At 43.0% G+C, this 19,067-nt stretch overlaps 1 protein-coding gene across 7 annotated transcripts in view; it reads left to right on the forward strand.

Annotated features, from left to right (window-relative positions):
* LRBA (LPS responsive beige-like anchor protein) overlaps positions 1 to 18,458 on the forward strand; it is a 757,395-nt gene extending 738,937 nt beyond the window's left edge. For all 7 annotated transcript variants that reach the window (XM_024977540.2, XM_024977539.2, XM_024977542.2 and 4 more), the window contains exons 54-57: positions 5,059 to 5,160; positions 8,270 to 8,466; positions 12,938 to 13,089; positions 17,324 to 18,458. In XM_024977540.2, the coding sequence (XP_024833308.1) occupies positions 5,059 to 5,160; positions 8,270 to 8,466; positions 12,938 to 13,089; positions 17,324 to 17,414 (542 nt within the window). In that variant the 3' untranslated portion in view covers positions 17,415 to 18,458. The remainder of the gene's footprint in view (positions 1 to 5,058; positions 5,161 to 8,269; positions 8,467 to 12,937; positions 13,090 to 17,323) is intronic.
* The last annotated feature ends 609 nt before the right edge of the window (positions 18,459 to 19,067 follow it).

Consider the following 19,067-nt stretch of genomic DNA (forward strand, 5'->3'; position numbering starts at 1 on the left):
GCTTTTCAAAGCAGTTCAAGAAGTCTATCCTCTTTCTCTTTTTATTTTTCTTTAAGAAGAGTTTGAAGTGTAGCCCCTTAAACTAGCATCAAGATAAATTTTTCTCTTCAGCTTTATTGAAAGCCATGACGATTTTTCAAGCAGTAAGACTTTAAAAGGTTCTTAAGGGAATCTGTTCTGCTTTATGATCTATAGCTTTTGGTAGATCCCACTATCTCAGAAAGCAAAAGTGAAGACTTTTTGTATCCACTAACTACTGCAAATTTTTATCAAAGAATTAACCTGATGTTTTTCAGAAGACATTTTCCCCCTGCTCTATATTCAGTTTAGAAACTCCGATGAGAGATGGCCATAGCTTTGGAGTCTTTGAAAAGGTCATATGTGGCCAGTGTTATCTTATTTGAGCTGATTTTCCCTGCTAGGTATTAACTCTGTATGTTGATAGGTAGTGGGAGGGGCAAATTCAGCTGAGCGCTGCAGTGAGAGTCTTACATGGTTCCCAGATTTCCTTTCTAGGCTTTCCAAACACACAGACATAGACATGTATATGTATTGGTATCGATATGTGAATGTTATTGCTATACTGCAGGATAATGTAACCACAGAGAAATAAGTAGATTCTGTGAGCCAGTATGAAGCCTGCGTTTCCCTTCCCCTGTCATCACGTCTAGCCTTCATAATTTCATTCCAAGGGGTCCCCAAAACACCTGTGGAACTTACCACTTTGGACCTGTTGGACTTAAATCTCACATCGTATGATTCTGTTTGCTACAGTGAAATTGTAATATGTAAAACATTCGGTTTGTAGAAACTTACAAAAATCCCAGTATTTATTTTGAGCATGTTTTTCAATGAGAAAATGTAAAGAATATCCTGTCTTCACCCCATACAGTAAAGGGTAATACGAAGTTTAGTCTTTAAACAAGACTGGAAATAGCTTTTCTTAGAGGAAATGATCTCTCTTCTTGTATTGTTGTACGTGGACTTTTAGAGGTTGTTAATGTGCGTTTCCTGAAGTGGGGGAAAGTTCAGTAGCAGGGGCTTTTTTATTTTTTTTTTACTGGAAAAAATCGAGTGAAACCAGTCACCTAAGTAGGACCCAGTGATCATCTGCCCTTATGCTTTCAATTTGTTGTTTTTCTTTTCCTTTTCTCTCCTTTTCCTCTTTCTCCCCCCTGTATTTCCTGAGCTGTCTAATCTGCTTCCTGGGTTAGGAAACATTTTGCCAAACTTTGAAGCCAGAGTCCTAGCACTGAACAGGCCTTATTTAGAGATCAAGCCCAAGGAAAAGAAAAACCTCTTTCGGTTTTGAAATGACACAGTATGTGCCTGTGTGTTCTGATGTGTGGAGGGAAAAATGATTGGTACGGTGTGGATTATTAGAAACTAGTATTTGTCAGTAAAGCATAGTTACAAAAATCTTACTTATGAGTTTACAAAAAAGAATGCTTATATCTTAATTCACTTTATGGGGTAAATCATGAGGCTTCCTAAACTCTAACTTTACAGTCTTAGGAAATTCTCAGTAGTTCAACTCTTTTACGTTAAAGAAAGAAATCTAATTGATAGCAATCTCCTCATTTCCTCTCCATGTCTCTGAGAAAATACTCTTAGATCTAGAAAACAAACAAACAAAAAAGTTAGCATTGGCATGCTTAAGTGACAGCATCCCAGAAATTGGTACCTTATGAAAACAAAAAGGAACAATTACAATGAAAATATATTCCTTAGATCTTAATGATTTTAATTCTTGATTTTGAGAAAGTTGCCAATAGATATAATTAGACACTAATTTCAAAAATATAACATCATATGGTATTTTTGTGGAATATAGAGTGTCTTGAGAAAGGGGAGGAAACCATGAATCAGGGTTAAAGTATTGGTAACTTTTAAAAATTATTTCTATTTTTAGTGGCAAGACTTACCTCTAGCATAAGGTTAAGTAGTTCAGACAGGTTTGCATTATTTGCTTCTCTTCCTAACAAATTAATATACTTTTAAAGGGAAAAAAGTAGCTGCTTGTGTAACAAATGCTTTCTGGTTTGGAAAATCTGAAGTTAACTTTGTATTACGGTGGGTTTCTCTTCCCATGCATGCATGCTGCATGCTAAGTCACTTCGGTTGTGTCCAACTCTTTACAACCCTATAGACCGTAGCCCGCCAGGCCGCTCTGTCCATGGGATTCTCCTGGCAAGAATACTGGAGTGGGTTGCCATGCCCTTCTCCAGGGGATATTCCCAACCCAGGGATCGAACCCACGTCTCTTATACGTCGTACATTGGGAGACAGGCTCTTTCCCAGTAGCACCACCTGGGAAGCACATTCTCTCCCCCCAGAAGTTTTAAAACTGAGTCAAAGAAACCAGGCCCTTGTTGCACTTACCCCTGACCTTTTGGTGTGTCATTTGAGGGCTCCTTGGTCAGTCACCCGGCATGCCAGCCAGTTCCTGCATCTGCATGGAGCGCAGCCAGTGTGGTGCAGAGTTTGACATGCTGCCTTTTCACTCAGAAGCACCCAGAGTCACCAAAGCCAGGAAGGACACGGTGGGGACCTAACCTTGCATCATGCAGTCAGTAAACGCACTGCGTTAATTATGCGAGACAACCAGACAGACGTGAAGTAAGTGCAGGCTCCTGGGGCAGAGCGGCCCAGAGCACAGAGACCAGACTGTCTTAAAGGAGAGGTACTCTCCTGGTTTGGGTCAGTGTGGTGTCAAGAAAACCTCTTTTCCTTCCTCCCATCCCCCAAAACACAGGCATGTACATAAATTTGCATGACATTTCAGAGAACATGTTGACCATCATAAAAAGCACTAGTTAATTTTTTGACCAGCAGCATTTGGTCATAACACAGTGGTGTGATCACTCACCTAGAGCCAGACATCCTGGAGTGCAAAGTCAAGTGGGGCTTAGGAAGCATCACTACGAACAAAGCTAGTGGAGGTGATGGAATTCCAGTTGAGCTATTTCAAATCCTAAAAGATGATGCTGGGAAAGTGCTGCACTCAATATGCCAGCAAATTTGGAAAACTTAGCAGTGGCCACAGGACTAGAAAAGGTCAGTTTTCATTCTAGTCCCAAAGAAAGGCAATGCCAAAGAATACTCAAACTACCGCACAGCTGCACTCATCTCACACACTAGCAAATGCTCAAAATTCTCCAAGCTAGACTTCAACAGTACATGAACCAGGAACTTGCAGATGTTTAAGCTGGATTTAGAAAAGGCAGAGGAACCAGAGAGATCAAATTACCCACATCTATTGGATCATTGAAAAAGCAAGAGAGTTCCAGAAAAAAACCTACTTCTGCTTTATGACTATGCCAAAGCCTTTGACTGTGTGGATCATAACAAACTGGAAAATTCTGAAAGACATGGGAATACCAGACCACCTGACCTGCCTCTTGAGAAATCTGTATGCAGGTCAGGAAGCAACAGTTAGAACTGGACATGGAACAACAGACTGGTTCCAAATACGAAAAGGGGTACGTCAAGGCTATATATTGTCACCCTGCTTATTTAACTTACATGCAGAGTACATCATGGGAAGTGCCAGGCTAGATGAAGGACAAGCTGGAATCAAGATTGATGGGAGAAAAATCAATAACCTCAGACACACAGATGACACCACCCTTATGGCAGAAGAGGAACTGAAGAGCCTCTTGATGAAGATGAATGAAAGAGGAGGATGGAAAAGTTGGCTTAAAACTCAACATTCAGAAAACTAAGATTATGGCATCTGGTCCCATCACCTCATGGCAAATAGATGGGGAAACAATGGAAATAGTGACAGACTTTATTTTCTTGGGCTCCAAAATCATTGCAGATGGTGACTGCAGCCATGAAATTAAAAGATGTTTGCTCCTTGGAAGAAAAGCCATGACCAACCTAGACAGCATATTAAAAAGCAGAGACATTACTTGCTGACAAAGGTCCATCTGGTCAAAGGTGTGGTTTTTCTAGTAGTCATGTATGGATGTGAGAGTTGGACTATAAAGAAAGCTGAGCACCAAAGAATTAATGCTTTTGAATTGTGGTGTTGGAGAAGACTCTTGAGAGTCCCTTGGACTACAAGGAAATCAAACCAGTCAATCCTAAAGGAAATCAATCCTGAATATTCATTGGAAGGACTGATGCTGAAGCTGAAACTCCACCTGATGGGAAGAACTGACTCACTGGAAAAGACCCTGATGCTGGGAAAGATAGAAGGCAGGAGGAGAAGGGGACAACAGAGGATGAGATGGTTGGATGGCATCACCGACTCAATGGACATGAGTTTGAGATGATGAAGGACAGGGAAGCCTGGCGTGCTGCAGTCATGGGGTTGCAAAGAGTTGGACACGACTGAGCGACTAAACTGAACTGAGCTGCTTTGAGACACAGTGAATGCAGTTCAGACCATCCTCACCAAGACAAGGGTCTGAGTCGCCCAGGAGGAGTAGGGCCAGCTGAGGGGCGGGGAGAGGAAGCCACCACATTCCGTACTTTATTATTGTTCATCCACAGACCATCTCATCAGAGGGCTCATATTTATATTTGCAAAAGTATCCGAGGCAGTTATAATGCAGATTTTTGTCGTTTTTTTTTTTTTTTTTTTCCGTTTTAAACTATCATTGCTTGATCATCCTGTAAAGCTCAGAAATTTAGCAACCTATGCTCCTCAAACTCTAGCATGGAGTCCAGATCATCACCTAAAAATAGGATTTGGGGTCAAAGTCCCTGGTGGCTCAGACAGTAGAACGTGTCTGCAAATGCAGGAGACCTGGATTAAATCCTTAGATCAGGAAGATTCCCTGGAGGAGGGCATGGCAACCCACTCCAGCATTCTTGCCTGGAGAATCCTCAGGACAGAGGAACCTGATGGGGTACAGTCCATGGGGTCGCAAACGGGTTGGACACGACTGAGCAGCTGACACACGTTTCTTTCCAAAGCTGTAAATTAAAGATTAGGCATCATGGGTATTAGGAGCAAATTATTGGTGATTTAATCTGAGTAGAGGGAGGTCACCCCCCACCTGAACTTGAATTAATGTGTTCTTTTTATCTTTTTTCCCCCAAAAGGTGAGACTGCCACTCCGCGGGCCATTCTGACAGGCCACGACTACGAGATCACTTGTGCTGCTGTCTGCGCGGAGCTCGGCCTCGTGCTAAGTGGCTCCAAAGGTAAGCCTGCAGGACCTTCGAAATGAGTGCGTTTTTTGGTGTCTTCTAGTAACAGGTTACCAAAGATGAACTTGGTGCCTTTTTTTCTGAAGCTGTGCTGTCTGTCACAGGGGCTGTTAGTCACATGGCAGACCCATGACTGTTCACATTAACTGAAATGAAATAAAATTTGCAGTTCAGTTCCCTGGTGGCACTAACCACATTGCGGGGCTCAGTGTTCACCTATGACTAGGGACTGTGGTATTGGACAGCCCAGAAAGGGAACTTTTCCATCACTGCAGAAAGTCCTGTTTCATAGCATTGCTCTGAAGAGTGAGGCGAGAACAAGAGCATCTTTGTGTGTTTGTTTATTCTTCTCGATTCTGACTGGGCTGGGTTCCATCCCACACCTGAACGGAACTTGCTGACCCAGTCTGTCTCTCCTTCCAAATCTCTGAAGGAGATGGCATTGAGAATGGAGTGGAAAAATACTTCAGCTGGTTTGCCCGAGGGTCTCCCTCAGAGTATCTCCTGTGTTCCAGCCAAAGGTGTTAAGCACGCTCCCCAAGAGCACACACACCGATCAGCGTCTGACCAGGAGCAGAGCAGTTTCCAGTTCACTTTCATTCAGTTGTAATAGTCTGTTCATCTCTCTGTCCCGCTGCCCTGAACTTAGGTCTGAACATACAAAATGCAATCACATCTCTTTTAGGCTGATCTGATGGGGAGGCATAGAGTTTTTGAGTCACTTTACCTGTGCCTTGAACTGTAATACTTTGTCTAGCTAACAAGACGTATTAGTTCAATACTGGTATTTAAAACTTAGTTGGTCAAAACAATGAAACCATAATAATGATAACAAGAATTCTATAACTGCTTTTTATACCCAGTATTTTATTTATCCTGAGCTAACATGAGTTCTTGGGCTGTATGCGATCCAAACTGGACATCTTTCATGATTTCATGCAAAGATATTAAAAATCAGTCATTTAAATGGGAAATATTATGATTAATAATCAGTTGGAAATTTTATGGTTGTTCCATGCTTTTAAATTTTTTATCAAAACATTTAAAATCCTCTTGTTCAGTTTCATACATACACATATACATACACGGGCTTCCCCGGTGACTCAGTGGTAAAGAATCTGCCTGCAACGCAGGAGACATAACGTTTGATCCCCAGGTCAGGAACATTTCCCTGTAGATGAGAATGGCAACTCGCTCCAGTATTCTTGCCTGGAGAATCCCATGGACAGAGGAGCCTGGTGAGCTACAGTCCATGGGGTTGCAAAGAGTTGGACACAACTGAGTGCATATTACATACATATATACACATATCTATGGACATAAAAATCAAGTAAAACATTTACTTCAGTCCAATTCAGTTCAGTCTCTCAGTCGTGTCCGACTCTTTGCGACCCCATGAATCTCAGCATGCTGGGCCTTCCTGTCCATCACCAACTCCCGGAGGTCACTCAAACTCACGTCCATCGAGTCGGTGATGCCATCCAGCCATCTCATCCTCTGTCGTCCCCTTCTCCTCCTGCCCTCAATCCCTCCCAGCATCAGAGTCTTTTCCAATGAGTCAACTCTTCACATTTACTTAGTACACTGTAATTTAAAACAGAAAGACTGAGAGTGAAAGTGTTTTATTTCTTTGTGAAAAATACGAGTACTGTGACAGTGCTTGCCCAGTCCTCCCCATGTGATGTAAGATAAGGGGTGAGCATCTTCTGGATGCCTTGACCAGCTGTCAGACCCCTTCCTCAGTTTGGACCAGCTTCCAACATGTTACCTTCTCTGCCTTCAGTGTCATGAAACATCTCCTCGGTTTCCTTTAATGTGAAGGTTCTTGCTGGCCCCACTCCCAGGGTATCCTCGTGTTTAATAAGCCACTTTCCTAACTTACGTCAGTGAGGCCACCTTCACTCACTCCCTGGGGCTGTGTATCCACAGCCTCTAAGTGATACCAACGCCCCACGGCCAGCTCTGTCTTCTCTAAATCCACGTAGGTTTGCTTCAGATTTCACTTCCAGCATTGTCACTTCCCCTTTCCTTATGGCAGAGGCAGAGTCATCTTTGTTGGCCACTGTCCCCTTTTGATCATCCGTTTTTGTAAAATGCCAGATAGTCCTGTCCCTGGAGACAAGGAGGCAACAGAACTGCAGGGCCTTCTGTCTGTGGCCAAGCTGAGCGGACAAGCAGGGACTGTTCACTAACAGACTTTGAGAGAAGCGGGCCTGTTATTTACAGTGGTTTGTGGGCTGAAGAGCTGGTTATGGAGCGTGTACCTTATGCAGTTCCCGTGGTAACTGAAGTCTGCACCGAGGCTGGGGTCATTTAGAGTGACGACTGAAACCCGTGCTCGCCGGACCTGTGCAGGCAAACGCTGCCTTGTGCGTTTGTGGTGAGGATGCTGAAAACTTAGCAACGCCTGAGTGGTCAGGAGAAGGCTGAGAGGCGTGCTTTAGTAGTCACGAGGGACGGGAGTCCATGTAGGCTGGGAGTAATTTAGGGAAAAGTGGGCCCTGTGGTCTGGTTACCTCCTTTATCCAACGAGACATTTCTTAGGACCTGCTCATCACCCGGGCAGTTTGGTTACCTGCTCCTCCTCTGCTCTGCCTGCAGCAGGTGCTCGGTAAAGATGGAAGAGCGCAGCTACATGTGGGCTGCTCGGCAGTTTCTTCACCTCCTTCCCGAGCTTTCAACCCCCGCCCCACCCAGGCCCCTGTGAGGTGCAGGGAGGGTCGCAGACGGCCATCTCTTGCTTCATGGCAGCCCATGTTCAACTGAGGCCCAGCCTTCCTGGAAGCTCTTCTAGGATTTGAAATTTGTCCCTGTTCCTTTCTGAATTCCTCCAGTTTTTTTATCATCTCTGGGCATAATGAATTTCACAAGTAATTTCCTGTTTCTTGAGATGTGAAATTGAGCATGTATGACTGTTTTCTTCCAAGTGGAAGGTGAGATCTGGCTGACATGCTGATTTCACAAAATAACTGATATCTTTTTCAGTCTTTCTGCAACTGTGATATGGTACTGACATCCTGTTTGATCTGTGCTTGAGACTCAGATCACTTTTGTCTGTTCTTATGAAAAAGCTTCATTTTGCCTTTTGTTTCTATTTTCTCAGAGGGACCATGTCTCATACATTCCATGAATGGAGACTTGTTAAGGACTTTGGAGGGTCCAGAAAACTGCCTGAAACCAAAACTCATTCAGGCGTCGAGAGAGGGCCATTGTGTCATTTTCTATGAGAATGGCTCCTTCTGCACGTTCAGTGTGAACGGAAAGCTCCAGGCCACCATGGAGACCGACGATAACATAAGGGTAAGCGTACCGTACCGACTTCTCAGCGTCTGCTTTCACCTCAGCGTAGAGGTGGTGAGGAGGTGGAAAGGTCACCAAGGAAGCCTCTGGGTTCCCACACCAAGGGCCTCCTTTTCACCCGAGAGAGAATCACCCGATAGCACTCGGACGGGGGTGTCTGCTTCCCAGAGCCCAGCTTGTCCCGCCGTGCCAACTGCATGCCCAGCCTGCAGTCCAGGTTGGGAAGTGAAGCCGGGAGGAGCCTTCAGCAGAGGGCTGTTCTTAGATCTGAAGCCATCCTGGGTGGCTGTCAGTGGCGCTGCTCATTTTTTTTTTTTTTTTTGGTTTTGTTTTTTAACCTAAGAATGTTAACTGCACAGTGCTGTTTCCTGAGTATCAAAGCTAAAATAGTGCCTGTAGGGTACCCTAAAACTGGCTCTCTCTACCCTTGAACAGGCTGATGGTGGGAATGGTAGGGATTACCACGCTTTAGGATTAGCATCTAATTGCAGACTGGACTGCTGTGTGGATAACAAGACCCAAACACACCAAGTTAAGGAAGTTGTGCCTCAGATTATCATGTGAATCCAACGAACGATCTTTCACTTTTGGTGTACAAGAGACGGCCCTGTGGACCCTCCCGGGTCTTCCTTCATTTTCAGGATAGGGGTGTTAGAGGGTGAAGAGAAAAGTAAGGACTGCTCTTGGAGAGGCTGTTTTCAAGGTCCTTCTTTTCACACCTCCAGACTTCTTGGTGCAGGTTAAGCTTCATTTTACCATATCCCCTGTATTTCCTGACATAAGGTTGGGGGGTGTGTGGCCTGCCCACAGGGAAGGGGCAGGACGTGTTGGGGGTGGGCAGAAGGCCGCAGAGGCCTCAGCCCTCTGAGTGTGGTATAAGTTAGTTCTGGCCACTGTACTCATGGCTACTCCTGACCTGGGGCGACTTAGGTGACATGCATTCTCCCACTTTTCCCACATCTAGTCTGATCTCTTTTCTCCTATAAATATTGGGGTCAGGAAGTACTAAGGAGTAAGAAAGAGTGTTAGTCGCTCAGTCGTGTCCGACTCTTTGCAGCTCCTTAGACTATAGCCCGCCAGGCTCCTCTGTCCATGGAATTCTCCAGGCAAGAATACTAGAGTGGGTTTCCTTCTCCAGGGGATCTTCCTGACCCAGGGATCAAACTCTGGCCTCCCGCATTGCAGACAGATTCTTTACCATCTAAGCCACCAGGGAAGCCCATTGAGAAATAGAAACCCTAAATATAGATGGCACTGATCAGACCGAAGGTACTTGCTGCTTCTATATCCTAGGATGATTTGTTTTTCTTTTTTTCACAGATTGACTTGTTTGTTTTTGGCTGCACTAGGCAACTTGTGGGATCTTAGTTCCCCAACCAGGGATCGAACCTGTGCCCTCAGCAATGAAAGAGTGGGGTCTTAACCACTGGAGCACCAGGGAATTCTCAAGGATGGCTTGCTAATTTAGTAAATGGCTTTCCTCTTTGCTCTCCTCTTCTCTCTGGGAATTTTCTCCAGTGCATTTTGCCTGCCCTGCACACGCAGATGCTCACACTCTGCTTTTTATTTTTCCCTCCCTTCATTTAAACCAAGTATACATCAGAGGGTTTTCCTTTCCTCTTTTCTTTACGATAATAATGTTGATAATCTGTCAGTTTGAGTTGCGATTATATTGTCAGCTACGCTAATAAATCTGTAAAGTAATTTGAAATCCCTAGCTGGCTAAAACAATTTCTGTGGCCTTTCAGTCAGTACCAGAGGTTCCGGGAAGTTCCTCCAGGCAGCAGTTGGAGGCTTTCTGCACACTGTTCTCGCACACACGCTTTTCCTCTCTGCCCTGTGGCTGCTGTGTTTTTTCCTCTGTAATATTTCCCACTGGATTTTAGGCTTAAACAATCTATCGCCTTTTCCCCAGCACGCCTGTACTTTATCATACTAACTTGTAAGTGGCAAGTGTGTGATTAAAGTGCGCTTGCCTAAAATGAGCACTGCCCATGCCCAGCTCCAGAGACCCACCCTTGCGTAGCTGACTGCCTTGGGAAGGATGGAAGGCCACCGCAGGCTGGGAGCAAGAGACAACACAGAGCAAAATGCTCCACCTCCGTCCTCAGTCGGAGCCTGTCTGAGGGGAGGAGACCGTGGAAACAAATTAGCCATTAGCTCAGACCAGAAATGAAGTTTCTTTGAAATAGCAAGAGCCCTGTAGGCAGGCGGCCTGCGGAACCTCGGCCTTCATCAAGGCCTCCCACCTGTTTTTATTTAGATGCCAGATTGCGCTGTGGCGTTTGGTTAACATATCTGGACACAGCATCCAGGCAGTGTTTAGATGTCTTAATGAAGAGCTTAAATTTAAGTGAGCAGCCCGTACGGAGCAGCAGTTACATTCTCCTAAACAAAGGCCCACCACCATTTCACCATAGGAACTCATTTATTTTCTCTTCCTGAGGAAGCTGTGTCTTCAGATGTGACTGTTGCCAGCAGACGGCTGGGGCCCACTGGTCCCTCCTGGAAACCAGGGCAGCCAGTGTTGTCCACGCTCTCAGGAGTCCAGAGACTGATGTTCACGTGTTTCCAGGGCCTCCTAACATCTCGAGTCTCAGCCCAGCCTGGACACTCAGGAGTCTCATGAGATTAAGAACTCCACTGGGGCTGGGGGGAGATGGGGTGCTGCTCAGGAAACACTCCCCTGGCTCTCATCACCAGGGAAACTTGACAAGTCCCTCATGAGAAAGGCCGACAAAGTATTTTTTACCTTTGGCAGGCATCTGGTTTATTAGAATGTTTTAGATGTGGATAAAAGTATAGTCCTGAAAGTCCGGGTTTTATTTATTTCAACACAGAACTAGGATTAAGGAGTTTTTACTCTAGGACAAAGAATTAAAGATTAATGGTTTTAATTTATGTTTTAATATAGCACTTATCCAGTAAAAAGCCTCAAGTATAAAACTCAAGTGAACCACAGCCACAAGGTCAATGGGTTTTCATCCACTGAATTTTATAAGTGTAGCAAATAATTATTTGTAGTAGTCTTCATTTCCAAGATAACTCCCTGGAGAGTGCTGTTTGTGAAATGAATGGGGGGAATGATATTGGGTTTTATTTACATTGAAAAATCTTATTATTTGTATTGGTTAAAATTTAGAAAATACTTCTTACATGTAACTATCTTCTGCCCATGGGTTCTGATTTCTTAGCTATATTTTTATGTTCTTGAAAATAAGCTGTCTTTAAGAGACCTCTAAAAGTTTGCATTTACTTTAATGAATTTGGCTATGAAACAGTCCTTTTCTGTAATTAAAAAAATTTTTTTTGTTGTAAAAGGGTAGCTTGAAGACTTAAGGCAACTATCCTAAAACTCTGAGTGCAGAACAGTGTAAATATATTTTTCAGAAGGTAGATATTTTCTTTCTGGCTTGCCATCTGGATTCCCATGGTCACTGTGTCCAGGTGGACATAAGATTATAGGTATTTGCAGTAACTTTTAGAACTCCCAATGCCCTCCAGCTAAAGAAAGGAAGTGTGTGTCTTAATGAGCCGGGAGAAGAAGGTTTGCAGAGCAGGGAGCCAGAGGAGAGGAAGGGGCAGCGGGATCTGCTCTTGGAATAGGGAGTAACCCTTTCTGTCAGGAGCAGGCACACTTCTTCCGTTAAAAAAAAGTAGCCAGAAATGAATGGGTATGGCTTTGTCCTAACAGCCCTTACTTATGGACACTGAGATTTAGAATTCATATTATTTTCATATGTCATGAAATATTTGATTTTTTTCCAACCAGGAAGAAAAATGTAAAAAGTCATAGAAAAACAGGCAGTGACCTGCCTTCGGTGGGTTTGACAGGATTACAGAGCAAATTACACATCTGCCCTTCAAGTTTAGCACCGGCAGAGAGCAGTCAGTCCTGAAGCAAGAAGATGCTTCAACTGGCTTTACCCTGGGAGTTGTATTTCCTCACCAAGTTGGCGTCCCAACTGCTGTACAAATCCAGCAGGCCTAGCAAGGGTGCTTGAGCTGTAGGTGGTCTCCCGTGGGGCCGGGCCCCCAGGACGGCAGTGTTCTTATGACGAGGGACATGATGTCAGCTAGCACCATCTGCCCAGCCTTGGTAGCTTGGCGTGTCCACAGTGAATGCAGAGGTGCCAGGAAGCTCCTCATTTCAGAGCCCCGGTCTCCGTTCACAACACACACCATTTAATTAGTATCTGTAGAGTTGGAAGAGTTTGGCACCTCATCCTTAAAAAGCACAAATTAAAAAAAGAAAAAGCATTGCCTGCCTTTGCCCGTATGATTTTTGAAAAACAGCAAAAGTGTTCTGTGACTCATGATTTCCTGAAAACTACTCAGGCACACACACACTCTCTCCCTTCTCCCTACGCCATAGTAGCTGGCTTCATGTCGAATTACTCAGAGGTGCAGGCTGGGGCGGGCAGGCTTTCCTGGAGCCCCGACCCTGCTGAACGCTGCTGTGTCTCACCAGGCCATCCAGCTGAGCCGGGATGGGCAGTACCTGCTCACCGGAGGAGACAGCGGGGTGCTCATGGTCTGGCAGGTGTCTGACCTCAAGCAGCTGTTCGCCTATCCAGGTTGTGATGCCGGGATCCGTGCCATGGCCCTGTCTTACGACCAGAGGTAACACTGGAGTGGGGGCTATACTGGTGGCGGTAAAATCTGTCCAGGGATTTGTGTAGATGGGCTGGGCTGTGCAGGTCACCAATGCAACTGAAGAAGCCAGTGAATATTGGAATTTCCAAGAGACTTTTTAAAAAGCATGTTTTTCTTTGATGACATTGCCAATTGTGGAAAGAGGCTATGTTCTCTAGGGTTAGACAGGATTTAAGTAACAAAGGCTCCAATTATATTGCTGTAAAGTTTCTATACTCTTAAAGTACCTTTTTTCTTAAACGAAATTTCTTGTGACATGCCACCTGTTCCATAATGATTCCTTTGAGAAATCTGGCTTATTTCCTAAAACCTTCATTTTAGGGGAGATTGTCTTTATCTGACATCTTATTTCTTCTTAATATAGTCTCTCATTTTAGTTTTTAACATCTTTCTTGTGATAAAGTATACATAAAACTTACTACTTAAACTATTTTTGGTGCTGCATAATTCAGTGACATCAAGGATACTCACATTGTACAACTATCACCATCATCAATTTCTAAAACTTTTTCATCATTTCATCTCAGTGTCCTTTGATATGCAAAATCCTTTAATTTTAATGAAGTCTAATTTATTTTTTCTGTTATTGCCTGTGCTTTCAGTGTTATATCCAAGATCACTGCAAAAGTCAATGTCTTGAAGTTTTTCCTCCCAATTTTCTAAGCGTTTTGTAGTTCTAACTCGTATCTCCTTTTTGATGCGTTTTTACTTTGTGTTGGTGTATATATGAAGGTGGGACTTCCTGCTTCTGCATGTGAGTGCCAGTTTTCCCAGCACTGTCTGTGGAGATGACTGTCCCTGTATGTGAGAGTTTGTACCTCGTCTCTGTGCTGTTGGTCTGCATGTCTGTCTCTAAGCCAATACCACACTGTTTTCATTACTACACCTATAATTTATAGTAAGGTTTTTTTTAATTTATTTTTATTGGAGGCTAATTACAATATTGTAGTGGTTTTTGCCGAACATCAACATGAATCAGCCACAGGTGTACATGTGTTCCCCATCCTGAACCCCACTCCCACCTCCCTCCCCATCCCATCCCTCTGGGTCATCCCAGTGCACCAGCCCTGAGCACCCTGCCTCATGCATCGAACCTGGACTGGCGATCTGTTTCACATATGGTAATATACATGTTTCAATGCTGCCCTCTCAAATCATCCCACCCTCACCTTCTCTCACAGAGTCCCAAAGACTGTTCTTTACATCTGTGTCTCTTTTGCTGTCTCATATATAGAGTCATTACCATCTTTCTAAATTCCATATATATGCATTAGTATACTGTATTGGTGTTTTTCTTTCTGATTTGTTTCACTCTGTATAATAGGCTCCAGTTTCATCCACCTCATCAGAACTGATTCAAATGCATTCTTTTTAACGGCTGAGTAATATTCCATTGTGTATATGTACCACAGCTTTCTTATCCATTCGTCAGCCAATGGACATCTAGGTTGCTTCCAGGTCCTGGCTATTATAAACAGTGCTGCGATTAACATTGGGGTACACGTGTCTCTTTCAATTCTTATAGTAAGTTTTGAAATCAGAAAGTGTGAAATATCCAATTCTGTTGTGCTTTTTCAAGATTGTTTTGGCTGTTTGGACACCCTTGAAATTTAGATGCTTTATTTCTTTTCCTTGCCTAATTGCTTTGGCTGGGGCTTTTCATACTATATTGACTAGAAGTGGTGAAAGCAGGTATCCTTGTCTTATTCCCAGTAAGAGGGGAAAAACTTTCAGTGTTCACCAAGTATAATGTTAGTGGAAATTCTTCATAAATGCCCTTTATTGTGTTAAGGTACTTTCTATCTGGCCTTAGTTTGATTTTTATTTTTTTTAATCACGAAAGGATGTTGGATTTTGTCAAATGCCTTTTCTCACATGGGTTTTTTTGTTTTTAATTCTATTGATGTGATATATTACAATTGATTTTTGTATATCAAACAAAAATTGAAACAATCCTTATATTCCAAGAATAAATCCCACTTTCTTCATGGTGTATAATCTTTATAATACGCTACTGAATTTGGTTTGCTAGTATTTGTTAAAGATTTTTGTATAAGTAATCATAGGGATAGTAGTCTGTAATTCTGTTTCTTGTAGTGTCTGTCACTTTGATATCAGGGTGTGTCGGCCTTATTGAATGACTTAGGAAGTGTTCTCTTTAGTTTTTAAAAGTGTTTGGAGTTAATTCTTTTTTAAATGTGTGGTAGACATCTCTGGTGAAGGTCTCAGTAATAAGAGGGTTGCAATCACTGATTCAGCCTCAGTACTAGCTATGTCTGTTCTGTTCTCTTCATGATTAAATTGTGGAATCATGTGTGTTTCTAAGAACTTTTCCATTTCATCTAGATTATCCTATTTGTTGGCGTATAGATGTTCCTAGTACTCTGATAATCCTTCTATTTCTATATAATTGGTAATGTCTCCACTTCATGATTTTTTGTAATTCTTTTTTCTTCATCTAAAATTCTGTCGATTTCGTTTACCTTTCAGAGAGCCAATTTGACTTTGATTTTTCTATCTTCTATTCCCATTCTGATTTTTACTGTTTCATTCCTGACGTGGCACCTTTCTCTTGTTCTTTAAGGTGTAGAATTAGGTTACTGATTGAGATATTTCTCTTTTTTTTAGTATCTGTGTTTACAGCTATAAGTTTCCCTTTTAGCACTGGTTTTGCTGCATCCTGCAAGTTTTGGCTTGTTTTGTTTTCATTTGTCTTGGTATTTTCTAATTTCCCTAGAGACTTTTCCTTTGACCTATTGGGTCAAACTTACCAGTTTTCCTTCTGTTATTGATGTCTAGTTTAATTCTGTTGTGATTAGGAAAAATACTTTGTATGGTTGTATTTAAAGTGTTTTGTGCTCTAACATATGGCTTATCTTGGAGAATGTCCACTGTGCATACTGTGTTGGGTGAATGTTTATATATGTCTTAGGCCCAGTTGCTTTTTAGGATTGTTCAGATACTGTTGAACTTTATTTCCTTCCTTCGTTCTGGTGGTTCTACCCATTACTGAAGTTTCCAACTATTATTGTAGAACTGCTTTTCTCTTCAGTTCTGTCAGTGTTGGTTCCATACATCGAGTGTGCTGCTTGTTCATATATATTTGCAATTACTATATACTTTTGATGAATTGACACCTTTTATCATTTCTATATAGTATCCTTCTTTGTCTCTCATAACTTAAAACCTATTTTGTCCGATATTAGTATAGCCACTGTAGCTCCGTTTTCATTATTATTTGCATAGAATATCTTTTTGCATCCCTTCAACCTGTTTGTCTTTAGATGCGTGCGTCTCTGGCACACAGCATGGAGTTTGATCACGTCTTTATTCATTTTGCCAGTCTCTCTGCCTTCTGACTGGAGAATTTAATCACCTTACACGTAAAGTAATGACTGACAGGGAAGGGCTCTCGCCATTGTATTATTTGCTTTCTACATGTCTCAGTGCTTCTCCGTCCCTCATATCCTCATTGCTGCCTTTTGTGTTTAGTTGGGTTTTTGTTGTGACACATTTTAGTCCTAGTTTTGATACGAGGCACTACTAAGGATGACCTCTAAGGACTGTCCTAACCAAACCTGAGACAGAGAAGGGTCTAAGATAATAAGCAGGCGCCTGCCCCCTCTGCACTGCCTGTGCTGCTCCGTCTCCCCTGCACCGCCAGCTCGGGCCGGAAGCAGACGCAGCTCCTGCGTAGAGCGAGCGTGTCAGTGAGTGGCGGTCCTCAGCAAGATGGACGCAGTGTGGTGGTCCGCAGAGCACAGCCGAAATTGTGCTCAACACTGATTTCTTAGTCTTCTTTCATTTTGTACATGGCAGATACCTCTGTGATTAATCCTCACCAGCTTTGAGGTTGTCATTATTTTCATTCTGATACCTAATATACAAAATTCACTTGCCCAACCTCCCTGCCTCAGAAGTGACTAGTGTGTTCAGGTTTGTGACTCATCCTGCACACACTGGCTGTACTTTCAATATAAAGGCAAGCTGTGGGTTGGACCCTTGCAGAGTGACAGAGGCAGGACTCTGAGCTCACCCAAGACTGCACTTATCAGAAAACATACCACAAACCTCACAAACTGTAGGTCTGGCTGCCACCTGCTGTGTTTACTGCGTGGCTCTGGGGAGGCAGGCCTCTCTTTAGTAGCAGAGCCTGAGGAGACTGCTGGGTTTGTAATCCCCTCCTCTCTGCTCCTCCCAGGTGCGTCATTGCTGGCATGGCCTCAGGAAGCATCGTTCTGTTCTACAACGACTTCAACCGGTGGCACCACGAGTACCAAACCCGCTACTGACGGTGACGGCTGGGCTCAGCCACGCCCCCCGGGCTCAGCCACGCCCCCGGGCTCAGCCACGCCCCTCAGCCTCAGCACAGCAAGTGCCCTGAGCAGCTTTCTCGTAGAAACAGCTATCACATCCGAATGTAACTTAAATTTGCTCTAAGAAGCAAAATATTTTTTAAAGTTAATTGCTATTTTTGTAGACTTTGCTTGACTTTTTGGGGGGGAATAGCAAAGCAGAAAACTGGCTGCTGGGTTCTGTAGTTTTAAAAAATCTATATTTTTAGTCATAATGAGAAGTCTATTTTCACCAATTACAGAAATACACAGTGGAGTGAGTAAACCCACTTATCTAGTTATATATGAAAAAACATTTCCCATTTATCTGTAATCTTGAGAATGTATGATTTTAACAAGGAGGAAATGGGTTATAATCCTGGGACGTGGGAATTTTATGCTGTATTTTGGGTTCTGTATTTTTCCAAACTGTGCTTCTTCAGCACGGAAATTTCTGGGATTTAAATAGTTGTGTTTAAATTATGGTAAATGTAATTTGAAACATCTCAATGAATTATTTCTATCAATATTATTATCTTTCAAGCATGTTTTAGACCTAGGAAATTATGGTTTGGGGAGGCTTATATTATTGTGTGGTCATCTTAAAGGACCTACTGTTCTAGCAAGTGTGAAATATTCGCAGTGTTTTCCTCATCTGTCCTCGTAGCGGATCAGAACGAAATGATGGAGATGTTCTTGGGCTCAGCACTTCTGCTTTTAAAGTAAATGCAAGTAAGTACCAAAGCTCACCCTGAGGGTTGACTGTGCCCACATACTGGGCTGAGCCCTGTGGCTACTGGGTGCTGTGTGAGGCAACCCTTGTTTTACCTTCTATTTGTTATGAAACAATCTTCCTCTTCCTTTTGATTAGCAATTTGTACTACGAAAATGTTATTTTGGTGTTGTAGAATTCTACTTTTCTAGTCGATTGCTGTGTGAAATTCTGTGAAAAATATGAGACAAGGTCTGTATTGCATAAATAAATTCTTTGTAAGTTGTGAACTGAGTTGAAACTGAAATTCCATCTCTATTTCTCTTGCAACTTACCTAAAAGGGGTGACCTCCCTTTTCGTCTGGGCTTCCCAGTTAGTGGTAAAGAACCCGCCTGCCAATGCAGGTAAGGACTACCTTTGACCCCTAGGTTGAGAAGATCCCCTGGAGGAGGGCATGGCAGCTCACGCCAATATTCTTGCCTCAAGAATGCCATGGACACATGAGCCTAGTGTGCTGGAGTCCATGGGGTCACAGAGAGTTGCACACGACTGAAGCAACTTAGCACACACATGTACCTTTTTTTCTACACATTCAGCTCTTTTCTAAAAGCAAAAATTAGGAATGGAACAACTTGGTTTGACAGAAAAATAAAATGTATTTGTAATTGTTGGAAATATTTTTACTCCTTTTTTTTCTAGAACAAGTACTTTAGTCCATGTAATCATCAAAATAACACTGTGCTTATAGTTGAGAAAATTAAAAATTTAGTGACACTAATACACTTGGCTTAGATCTAGACAGCTCAGTATTAACACTAAGCCAGAATTTAAACCAAACCCTGTTTTCCCAGCACAACATGCTTATATAGGTACCTAGAACGGTGTCAGCTTCTAGCAA

Source organism: Bos taurus, chromosome 17 (genome assembly GCF_002263795.3).
Source record: "Bos taurus isolate L1 Dominette 01449 registration number 42190680 breed Hereford chromosome 17, ARS-UCD2.0, whole genome shotgun sequence".
Taxonomy (NCBI): domain Eukaryota; kingdom Metazoa; phylum Chordata; class Mammalia; order Artiodactyla; family Bovidae; genus Bos; species Bos taurus.